A 12,767-nucleotide genomic window follows, 5' to 3' on the forward strand; every position below is an offset into this window, starting at 1 on the left:
CAGCATTATTTCTGTCACCAAGGCCAAATTTTCCAACTACCAGTGATTCTTCTTTGTTTCCAACTTTTGCATTCCAGTCACCAGTGATAATTAACACATCTTGATTGCACATTTGGTCAATTTCAGACTGTAGAAATTGATAAAAATCTTCAATTTCCTTATCTTTGGCTTTGGTGGTTGGTATACAAATTTGAGTAAGAGTCTATATTAACTGGTCTTCCTTGCAGGCGTATGGATATTATCCTATCACTGACAGCACTGTATTTCAGGACAGATCTTGAAACATCCTTTATGATGATGAATGCCACGCCATTCCTCTTTGTCATTTCCAGTACAGTAGATCATATGGTTGTCTGATTCAAAATGGCCCAAACCAGTCCATTTCAGCTCACTAATGCCTAGGATATTAATCTTTGTGCGTTCCAACTCATTTTCAACAACTTCCAATTTTCCTAGATTCAGACTTTGTACATTCTATTATTAATGGATATTTGTAGCTGTTTCTCCTCAATTTTGAGTCGTGCCACGTCAGCAAATGGAGGTCTCGAAAGCTTTACTCTATCCATATCAGTATATCAGTAAGGTTGGTCCTACTCTGATGATGCAGTTCTTTCCTAGTCCTATTTTGAAAGCCTTCTGACCTAAGGGGCTCGTCGCCCTGCACTGTATTGGATAATGTATCTGGGCGATTCACAAAGTTGCACAGTAATGTATCAGACAGTGTTTCTCTGCTATTCATAAGGTTTTCCCTGGCCAATCCTTTGAGAAGTGGATGGCCTCTTCTTTCTTCCTAGTCTGTCTCAGTTTATAAGCTGCACTGAAAGCTGTGCACCATGTGCAACCCTGCTGGCACTTAAAACACCAGTAGCACAGCCTCAAGCCTCACAGCAACATGCAAGCCACAACAGTATGACAAACTGACAGACAGTTTGTCTCGCTTAGCTGTTCAAAACCTCTCTGTCCTCCCCTCACCTGTATCCCTGGCGCTGCTCTGCTCTGTCGTCACCTCTGCTTCTCTTTCCCTTGCTTTCCTGGCTGGTGGGTTGGGGCCTGTGTCCCTTCCTCCCCTTACCTGGATCCCTGGCAATTCTAGTAGAGTTCCTAAAATAGCTTTTAGAGGTGGGTCTAGTTTTCTTTGTATTTATATGGATTAACTTGGTCATTACTACTTCAAAATGACACTAATTAATTCTGAATGAAGGGATGTGCACAGCCATTGTGCAACATCGTTCGAACAATATCATTAACATCACATGCAAGTAAAACTTTGCTGAAGATAACTCAAAACTGGTTGCAGCAGTATACTGACAGGGAACTTCCAGAAATTCAAGCTGGATTCAGAAGAGGATGTGGAATAAGGGATATCATTGCTAATGTCAGATGAATCTTGGCTGAAAGCAGAGAATACCAGAAAGATATTTACCTGTGTTTTATTGACTGTGCAAAGGCATTTGATTGCATGGATCATAACAAATTATGGATAACATTGAGAAGAATGAGAATTCCAGAACACTTAACTGTGCTCACGTGGAACCTGTACGTAGACCAAGAAGCAGTTGTTTCAACAGAACAAGGAGATATTGCATGATTTAAAATCAGGAAAGATGTGCATCAGGATTGCATCCTTTCACCATACTTATTCAATTATATATGCTAAGCAAATAATCTGAGGAAATGGACTATATTAAGAAGAATGCCACATCAGGGCTGGAGGAAGATTCATTAACTACCTGTGATATGCAGATGACACTACCTTGCTTGCTGAAAGTGAAGATGACTTGAAGTACTTACTGATGAAGATCAATGACTACAGCCTCCAGTATAGATTATACCTCAACATAAAGAAAACAAAAATCCTCACTATTGGGCCAGTAAGCAACACCATGAAACACAGAGAAAATACTGAAGTTGTCAAGGATTTTATTTTACTTGGTTCCACAATCAATACCCATGGAGGTAGCAGTCAAGAAATTTAATGAAATATTGCATTGGGCAAATACGATACAAAAGACTTCCCTAAAATCTTAAAAAGCAAAAAACATTACCTTGACCCAAGACATGGTATTTTTAATTGTCACATATAGGTGCAAAAGTTGGACAATGAATAAGAAAAACCAAAGAACTGATACATTTGAAATATGGTGTTGGTGAAGAATACTGAATATATTATGGATTTCCAGAAGAATGAATTAATCTGTCTTGGAAGAAATAAAGCCAGAATTCTCCTTAGAAGTGAGGATGGCAAAATTTCATCTCACATGCTCACGTTATCAGGATGAAACTAGTCCCTGGAGAAGGACATCATACTTGGTAAACTAGAGGGTCAGGGAATGGAGAAGAGGAAGATGTGGAATGAGATGGACTGACACAGTGGCTGCAACAATGGGCTCAAACACAGCAATCACTGGGAGGCTGGCAGAGGACCAAGCAGTGTTTCGTTCCATTGCACTTGGGTCACTAGGAGTTGGAACCGACTTGACAGCACCTAACAACAACAAAACAGCAGGGCCATTCCAGATAAACTGTTAAGTCAGCAGCAACCAGCTTATTAATCTCTAAGGAAAGCCTTTGAGAAATACTTATACACCCTATCTGTGGCTCCAATGATACTCCTTCTTTTAATGTGAAACTAATAGCTAATTTATAAAGGGAACTTTTAAGATAAAGGCAAATTTAAAGAAAAAAGCAAATACTGTCATAAAAAAAAATTATAAACTACTTTAAAAAAAACTGATTAAGAAAATTCCTACATAGTTTTGCTTTTTGTGGACAAATACTGAGTGCTAGGTTAAAATATTAAATCCAGAGACATTCTTAGAAATGTATTTGTGATCTGTATAGCAATTTCCATAAAAATCTTTCTCCTCACATTTTTTGTATTAATGCTATTGAACTCATGATATCTGATTTTCTAAACAAACAAAGAAGACTAATTAATTAATTTATTCTTCAGCTTAAGAAATCATTTTCTTTTAGTTTTCGTGTGTAAATTTCTAGTGTCTACTGCTCACAGGAAAAATTACAGCAAATCAAAATGTTTAATAAAATCTCTTTTAGAGAAAATGGTATGTTGTAGTTAATCTGATTTTTTAAAGGCACAGTCTCAAGAAAATTAAAGGAATGTTTGATATGTATCTGCAGAAAACAGTATACTTTTTAGTTGTAAAGGAAATAATCTTCTGAAGGTTTGTAGGGCAGTGTGTAAGTACATAAAAGATAACTTACCAATAAGCTCAGTACAGTATCAAATAATAATTTATTGATAACAATGAAAATAATATGAAGTTGATTGAAAAGAACAACTAAAAGTATAGACTTTACACTCTGGTTATGTTTTTTAATAAACATTCATTTAAGCCACATTTTAGAAAATAGAATATTTAAGTTTTCCATAGGTAATTTTTATTATTAAGAAGAACCTTTTGTTAAATTCATTCATAAAGCAGAGTTAATGTCAAAGTTATCTGTTTACAGATTTGGACCTATTTGATTTTTTTTAAGAAGCCATTTATATTTTTACAGAATAAAGTACCATGAATAGTCTATGATGAAGTCAGAAGTCTTATTACTTAAATCTGATTCAGAATAGAAATAAAAAAAAACTGGAAAAATGCATTAATTCTTATTCAGTTGCTATCAGAATGATAAACTTGAATCGCATTCCACTAATAGCTCTTATTAGGAAGTCACAAAACTCAAACTATTTTTTACCTTTAACTGATTTGTGACCTAATTCTAATGATAAGGTTTGTTTTTTTTTTTTACATTAGCAGTCCATAAAATATGTACTTTTGATAAATATGCTCACAATGAAATTAGTGACGGTATTAATAAGGTGTAGTAATTATTAACAGCAGGGTCCCAGCTCTTCCACTTACAATGGCTATGTGATCTCAAATAAATTGATTTTTCTAAGTCTCAGTTTCCTCATCTATGGAAAGGGAAAAACAGTAGTACATACCTCATAACACTGTGATAGTAACACAAAGAGGTTAATCTTTAAAAAGTACTTAAACCCAGTACCACACACAGTAAATATTCAATAACTGTGTGCTATTATTATTATGTTGCTCTGGATTTTAACCTCTGAGTGCAACAAATGCCAAATTTTCTCTCTTGTTGGGGCTAAATATAGCAAAGTCAAAGGGGGCAGAATGAAACACTCTGCTCTAGTTCTCATTAGGGCATAGTAATGATTTCTGATCTACCTGACTTACTATAATATTTTCACTTTCTTGTGCTTATAATAAACATTTAAAGTTGGATTCCTAAAAACAACCACCAGTGGTGCCCTTCACTGGGATATGAATGCAGAGGTTACCCACCTGTGCAGCTCTTCTGTTTTGTCTTCAGTTGGACCTACGATTAGTAAACAATGGCGAAGGACAGCTGCCATGACGCGGAACTGATGAGAATCACTCTACAGCAAATAAAAAAGAGAAGAAGAAAAATTTGGGGCTGGATGCCTTAATGAAGAAGTCTAGTGCATTCTCATATCCCTGAGAGCCATCCTATGGCCACTATGCCCCCAAAACAGTCATTCTTATACCCTCTGTGCTAAAAGGCAGGATATGCTAGGAAGAACTTCCCAGGCAACACAAAGCCAATAGTCACTCTTACAGAACAGCCACAACCAGCTGCAGACACTGACTGGCAGCAGTGGCTGATGTAGCTGTCCCCTTAAGGCATTTCTAGCAGAGAGGCAGGATAAGCAAGCACCTGTGTATCACCCACTCTGTTCTACCTTAGGATTCAAGTCTACTGTTCTCATTTCCAGAAGGTCTAGAGTCTTCTGTTCTATTGCATAGTGTTCTAGTTTACTAGTCATTTTAAAAATTCAAACAGATGCAATGCTATCATTTATTTTAGGAGCTGGTTGTGTATCTTTAATAAAAAGGTCTCATCTCTTAATTTTCAAAGGCAATGGATTAAAATCTACAACTTACCATCTTCATTTTAATCAATCTTCTTAACCTCCTAGCTCCCCTAGAGCTACTAGTACTTATAAAACCAAGTGATACTGAGTTTTCTCTCTTATTTTTCCAATGTTTACTCACTGGTAGTGGTATTAAACCACCACCTGTCTGTCAGTTTGCTGTACTGTGGTGGTGGTCTGCATGTTGCTAGGATGCTGGAAGATATATCATGAGTATTTCAAATGCCAGCAGGGTCACCTATGGCGGACAGATTTCAGTGGAGCTTCTACACTCAAACTGTCTAGTAAGAAAGTCCTGGTAATCTACTTCCAAAAATTAGCCAATGAAAACTTCATGGATCACAACAGAACACTGTCTGACTTGCTTGCTTTGGACACATCATTAGAAGGAGTCAATCGCTAGAGGAGCACATCAGGTTTGGTGAAGCAGAGGGCATGGGAGACCCTCACTGAGACAGACTGGCACAAAAGCCACAACAATGGACTCAAACATGCTGGCAATCGCGGGGATGATGCAGGCCCAGGTAGTGCTTTGCTCTGCTGCACATAATGTTGCTGGGAGTTGGAGGAGACTCAATGGCAGCTAACAATCATGGTTATCACTGAGACAGAGGAAGTCTGGGGGAAGAAAGCAAGTGGTGGGAAATAAGCTAAGTGCTGAATCAGCTCTAAGGGGAAAAAAATGTTGTTGTTGTTTTCCTTTAAGGGTTTGGTTTACCTCATCATTTTTCGTGAGATCTTGGGCCACTACAATTTCTTTAATCACTTGCACCACAGTCAGAGCTTTCTTCTCCCAGATTTTCAGTAATTAAAAAGACATTAAATTAGAGATAATTATGATTGAGAGCCTGGATATGCCATACTTCAGGAAGGCTCCAATTACTTCAAAAGCTATTTAAAAATTCTGAAAAACTCAAGAACTAGATGATGCCCAGCTACCACTTTCACTGGTACAGGAGATCCTGGATACAGTGGGAGAACAATGTGGAACAAAACTCAGAATCATAAAAATAGACCAAGTTTGCTGTTCTGATAGAGCCTGGTGAGACCCCTGAGACTATGGCCCCTAGTTACCCTTCAGGTCTGGAATTGCACTCACTCCTGTGGCTTCCAGCCAAATAATGGACAGGCATATGGGATGAACATTTACATCAAGTAGATACACTACCTACAGCAATCAATTATGGGAGAACAGAAGGGCAGTGTATACACAGGGAGACAGCTTGGGCGGCAGGGGTGCATGGGAGGGAAGGACACAGGGAAGATATAACTATGGGGAGGAAGTGGGAAGAGAGTTGTTACACTGTGGGGAATTGTAGTCAATATGAGACAAAATGTGTACAAACTGCTATATGGAAAATGAATTTGCCTGCTCTGTAAACTTTCACCCAAATCACAGTAAATTTTTTTTTTAATTTCCAAAAAATTCTTAGTATACAATTGCTTTCAAGTCCAAGTTAAGTGAAATATACTCACATATATAACTCATATGGGTGTACTTTCATTACTTCTAACACCCACCCACTGCTACTGAGTCGATTCTAACTCATAGTGACTCTTACAGCACAGAGTAGAACTGCCCCATAGGGTTTCCAAGGCTGTAAATCTTTACGGAAGCAGACTGACACATCTTTCTCACATGGAAGGGCTGGTGTCTTCAAACTGCTAACCTGTTTGGCAGCCGAGCACTTTGACCACTGCTCCACCAGAGCTCCAGTACTCCTAACACATATAATAATATTTTAAATATAACAATACCATGCGTAGATTTGGAAGTGATGAACCCCTCAGTGAGATAATGGAAAAAGCACTGGACTTGGAGTCAGGTGTCCAGGGTGTGACCTTAGACAAGTCATAACTCCTTTGAATCTTAGTTTCCCAAAATGCATCTCCACAAGCATCAAAGTGCTCAGTACATTTGACAAAACATTTGAGAGGGAAGGGAGAAGTAGTAAGAAAATAAAAGGTAAGAGAGAGGTGAAATAAGTGATAATGAAATAACTGGGAGGTAGTTATGAAGGAAAGGGGAAGAGGGACCAATGGAATGCCAGAGACTAAGTCTGGCAGAGTTGAAATGAGTGTGATCCCATTTACTATCTCCAAGTACCTTATTAAAAATTCTCTCATATGTAAATATAATTTTACTTACCCCAAATTACACAAAGTACACTTAAACCCATGTGAAACTAATCTACTACTTACATCTGAGTAAGATAATATTTTCCTTGGTTTTGAAAATTAACTGGGGAATACACTTCCTTTTAAAGGAGATTTTCCTTTTTGCTCAATACCACAATCTTTCTCCTCCCATGCTGATGGTGAAAAGTCTCCTGCCAAACCATCCATTTTGGTCTTTCCATTATTTGCAGTGACTACAAACCAAAATCCTACCTATTTCCATCCTATTTCCTTCTGTCCCAGTTTTTACCCAGATTCCCAAGTAGCATTTGGGAATTCCTATGCCCAGGAAAGTCCCTGGGTGGTGCAAAAGGTTAAGTGTTTGATTACTGGCTGATGGTGGTTCAAACCCACCTACGGGCTCTTGGAAGACAGGCTGGCAATCTGTTTCTGAAAGGTCACAGCCTTAAACCCTATGAAGCAGTTCTACTCTGTGTATATAGAGTCATTATGAGCCAGGATCAACTTGACAGCAACTGGAAACAATCACCCATGACCTCTCTTAGCCTAATTCATAAATTCTCTCCATTTCTCTACTCATAATTATTAAAATCCCTGGATTACTTGCCTCTGCTTTTTGCACCACTGATTCCTTTCCACTCTCCAGGTCTCAGCTAAAATATTACTTTCTCAGAGAGGCCTTCTTTGACCACCTTATCTATGTGATTCCTTCCTCCATTATTCTCTACCTTATCTTGTTATAATTTCTTTTTGTGAAATTGTAATTTGTAATTTCATGTTTATTTACTTTCATATACTTTTCTTCCTTCACTAACCTATTATCCTCACATAGGTAGAGGCCATGTGTTTGATGTGTTCAGTAACTGAAGCAGACAGCCATGTCTTTCTCTTGCAGAAAGACTGGTGGGTTCCAACTGCCAAACTTTTGTTTAGCAGCCAAATGCTTTAATCACTGTGCCACCAGGGCTCTTATAAAAGAATTTAATGTATAACATATATAAACAGAAAAGTGCCCAAACCATGTGTACAGCTAGAAAATTGAAAACATCTGAGCATATCCATATAACCAGTACCCAAATGATGTAAATTCCAAGACCAATAACCCCAGAAATCCCTCAGGCCCCCTTCAAATGACTATCTCCTGCTCTTCAAGGGTAATCCTACTACCATGTTGTTGTTAGGTGCTGCTGAGTTGGCTCCGACTCATACCAACCCTAGGTACAAGGGAACAAAACACTGCCTGGTCCTGTGACATCATCATAATCCTTGATACACTTGAGCACATCACTGCAGCCACTGTGTCAATACATCTTGTTAAGGGTCTTCCTCTATTTCACTGACCCTCTACTTTACCAAACATTATATCCTCCTCCAGGGTCTGGTCCCTTCTGACAACATAACCAAAGTAGGTGAGACGAAGTCTGGCCATTCTCACTTCTAAGGTGCATTCTAGCTGCACTTCTTCCAGGACAGATTTGTATTTTCCAGTATTCTTTACCAACACAATTCAAAGGCATCAACTCTTCTTCAGTCTTCCTTATTCCCTGTCCAGCTTTAACAAACATATGAGGCAACTGAAAATACCATGGCTTAGGTCAGGTGCATCTTAGTCTTCAAAGTGATGTCTTTGCTCCTTAACACTTTAAAAAGGTCTTTTGCAAAAGATTTTCCCAGTGTAATATGATGTCTGACTTCTTGACTGTTGCTTCCGTGGATGTTGATTGTGGATCCAAGCTAAATGAAATACTTGACAACTCCAAAATTTTCTCCATTTATTGTGATGTAGCTTACTGGTTCAGCTGTGATGATTTTCGTTTTCTTATGTGGAGGTGTAATCCATACAGAAGACTATAGTCTTTGATCTTCATCAGGAAGTGCTTCAAGTATTCTTCACTGTCAGCAAGCAAGGTTGTGTCACCTGCATATCACTGGGTGTTAATGAGTCACCCTCCAAAGCCGATGCCATGTTCTTCTTCATATAGTTCAGATTCCCAGATTATTTGCTCAGCATATAGATTGAGTAAGTATGGTGAAAGGATACAACCTTGATGCACACTCTTCCTGATTTTAAACCATGCAGTATCCCCTTGTTCTGTTTGAACAAAAGCCTCTTGCTCTATGCTCAAGTTCCTCATGAGCACAATTAAATATTCTGTAATTACCATTCTTTGAAAAGTTATCCATAATATGATCCACCCAGTCAAATGCCTTTGCATACTCAATAAAACATAGGTAAACATTTTTCTGGTATTTTTTGCTTTAGCTGAGACCAATATCTTACATCAGCAATGATATCCCTTGTTACATATCCTCTTCTGAATCTGGCTTGAATTTCTGATAGTTCCCTATTGGTTTTACTGCTGCAACCATTTTTGAATTATCTTCAGCAAAATTTTACTTGTGTGCGATATTAATGTTACTGTTTTGATAATGTCCACATTATGTCAGATCACATATTTTTGGAATGGGCACAAATATGGATCTCTTCCAGCTGGCTGGCCAGGCAGCTGTCTTCCAAATTTCTTGGCATAAATGAGTGAGCGCCTCCAGCACTGCAACCATTTGTTGAAAAATTTGAATGGGTATTCCATCAATTCCTGGAGCCTTGTTTTTCGCCAGTTCCTTCAGTGCAGCTTGGACTTCTTCCTTCAGTACCACTAGTTTTTGATCATATGCTACCTCTTGAAATAGCTGAACATAACCAATTCTTTTTGGTATAGTGACTCTATGTATTCCTTCTATCTTCTTTTGAAGATATTCATTCAGTATTTTGCCCATAGATTCTTTCACTACTGCAACTCAAGGCTTGAATTTTTAATTCAGTTTTTTCAGTTTGAGAAATGCTGAGTGTTTTCTTCACTTTTGGTTTCTAACTGCAGGTCTTTGCACATTTCATTAATACTTTACTTTGTCTTCTTAAGCCATCCTTTGAAATCTTCTATTCAGCTCTTTTATTTTGTCATTTCTTCCATACCCTTTAATTACTCTCTGTTCAAGTTTCACAGTCTCTTCTCACATCTAGTTTAATCTTTTCTTCCTTTCCTGTCTTTTTAATGACCTTTTTATGCTTTATGTATGATGTTTCCATGTCATCTCAAAACTAGTCTGGTCACTGGTGTTCAATACATCAAATCTATTGTTCAGATGATACCTAAATTCCAGCGGGATATAATCAAGGTTGTATTTTGGCTCTCATGGACTTGTTTTAATTTTCTTCAGGTTCATTTTGAACTTGCATATGAGCAACTGATGGTCTGTTCCACGTGTGCAGCCACTGTTTATGCGGTCAAAAAAATGTATTTGCGATGAATAGTTGTTGGTCTTGCAAATATTCTATCATGCAATCTTTGGCCTCATTTCTATCACCAAGGCCACACTTTCCAACTATCAAAGCTGCTTCTGTTTCCAACTTTTGCATTCCAGTTGCCAGTAATAACCAATACATCTTAATTATGTTTAGTCAATTTCAGACAACAGAAGTTGATAATATTCTTCAATTTCTTCATCTTTGGCTTTAAGGGTTAGTGTATAAATTTGAACAACAGTAGTATTAACCGCTCTTCCTTGTACACATATGGTCATTATCCTATCAATGACAGTACTGTACTTCAGGATAGATCTTGAAATGTTCTTTTTGACAAGTGTGACACCATCCTTCTTCAATTTGTCATTCCTGGCATAGCAGATCATATGATAGCCTGATTCATAATGGCCGATGCCATTTCACTTCAACTCACTAATGCCTAGGGCATTATCTTTATCTGTTCTATGGGTTAGTGATTTTGTTGTCCTTAAACTTTCTATGAATGCAATCATACAGCATAGATGCTTTTGTGCCTGGTTCTGAGATTCATCCACAATGTTGTGTGCAGCTGCAGTTTGATTCATTCTCATTGCTGTAGAACACGCTATGTGAAGTGTTGTTTGTGGACAAGTTGCTGGTTCACATCATTTGTTACAGATCTTCAATGCCATGAATAGAGAAGGGGCATGTGAGCAACCTGACATTGTGTGTGATATTGTATTATACAAGAGGTTAAGTCTGACAACTTGGGAAAAAAAACTGGTCCTTTACCACAGATTGATCAAGAAAGTACTGCTGTAAATGTTACACTATGTTTGTACAATAGTGTCCCACTGTATGAATGTGTCACATTTACTCATCCTAATTTTGACAGGCATTTGGGTTGGTTTCAGTTTTGAGCTATTTTCAAGAGTGCTGCTATGACCATGCTTTTTATATGTCATTTAGTATCTATTTCCTAAGAAAGGAAATACCGGGTCATAGGGGATATACATAGGTCATACTTTAGAAGGTACTGCCAAACAGTGTGTCAAAGTGTTTAAATCAATTTATATGCTTACCAGTTGCTTTAAAGCTGCACCAACAATGTATATTGTCAGCCTTTTTAATTTCAGTCACTTCTGTGGGAATGTAGTTGTTTCACTGTGCTTTTAATATGCATTTTCCTGGTGAGTAGTAAAGGGGATGCCTTTTCCTATAGTTACTGGTCATTTGAATCACTTTTGTGAGGAGCATGCTTAAGCCTTTTGTTCAATTTTATATTGGGTTGTGTTATGGATTGAATTATGTCCTCCAAAAAAGTTACACTGAAGTCCTAACCCCTGTACCTGTAAGTATGACTCTGTTTAGAAATAGGGGTTTTCTTTTGTTACATTAATGAGCTCATTCCAAAGTAGGTGGGTCCTAAACCTAATCACTTCTAAGTAGTACCTTATAAAATGAGAACATATATATATACAAAGAGGGGAGACTGATTCTCTGTGAGGAGTTGTCTACAAGTAAAAGAACACCAAGGACTGCTGGCAAACACCAGAAACTCACAGAGGTTCACAGAAACAATCAACATGGCCAAGACTCTGATTTAGACTTTGAGCCACCAGAACTGTGAGAAAATAAATTCTATTCTTTAAAGCCATCCATTTGTGGCATTTTTTGTTTGTTATGCAGCACTAGATAAATAAGAAAGGAGTTCTGGTGGCGTAGTGCCTAAGGCATTTGACTGCTAGCCAGAACATTAGCGGTTCAAACCCACCGCTACTCCTTGGAAGGAAGACTGGGCAATCGACTTTCACAAAGATTTACCACCTCAGAAACCCAAAAGGGGTCGTTATGTGTTGCAATTGACTCTATGGCATTGAGTTTGGTTTTTTTTTTTTAGGTAAATAAGATAGGTTGACTGCCTTTTTAAAATGGATTTACAGAACTATTTTATGTATTCTAGATAGTTCTTTATTACACATATGTGTTACAAATATTGTCTCCTAATTGATAGCCTGCTTTTTTACTTTCTTCTTTTGATGAACTCATTTTATGAAGATCAATTTGTCAATTTTTCCCTGTAAAGTTTGATCTTTATTTATTTATTTATTTATTTTAAATCTTTGCCTATTTAAATAAATATTTGATGCAGATTGCTAGGCCCCACACCTGGAGTTTCTGATTCTGCATGTCTGCAGAGGAGCCTGGGAACACACATTTCAAACAAGTTCCCAAGGAATGCAGATGCTGCTGGTCTGGGAACCCCACTTTGAGAACCACTAATTTAGAGCATAATGCCTTAGACTTACAGAGAAACTAGACAAAATGTGAATGTTCTGGCCCAAAGGTTCCCTGGAGCACCAGTATTCCGGAAAGTACAATCAACAGAAAATATTCCTACAGGCTGCT

At 37.8% G+C, this 12,767-nt stretch overlaps 1 protein-coding gene across 1 annotated transcript in view; it reads right to left on the reverse strand.

The window, feature by feature from the left end:
- RIC8B (RIC8 guanine nucleotide exchange factor B) overlaps positions 1 to 12,767 on the reverse strand; it is a 163,639-nt gene that overhangs the window by 77,940 nt on the left and 72,932 nt on the right. The window contains exon 4 of the mRNA XM_042781972.1: positions 4,326 to 4,420. Within this exon, the coding sequence (XP_042637906.1) occupies positions 4,326 to 4,420 (95 nt within the window). The remainder of the gene's footprint in view (positions 1 to 4,325; positions 4,421 to 12,767) is intronic.

This window comes from Orycteropus afer, unplaced genomic scaffold (genome assembly GCF_000298275.1).
Source record: "Orycteropus afer afer isolate SDZICR_OR568_19922 unplaced genomic scaffold, OryAfe1.0 scaffold00209, whole genome shotgun sequence".
In the NCBI taxonomy this organism is placed as follows: domain Eukaryota; kingdom Metazoa; phylum Chordata; class Mammalia; order Tubulidentata; family Orycteropodidae; genus Orycteropus; species Orycteropus afer.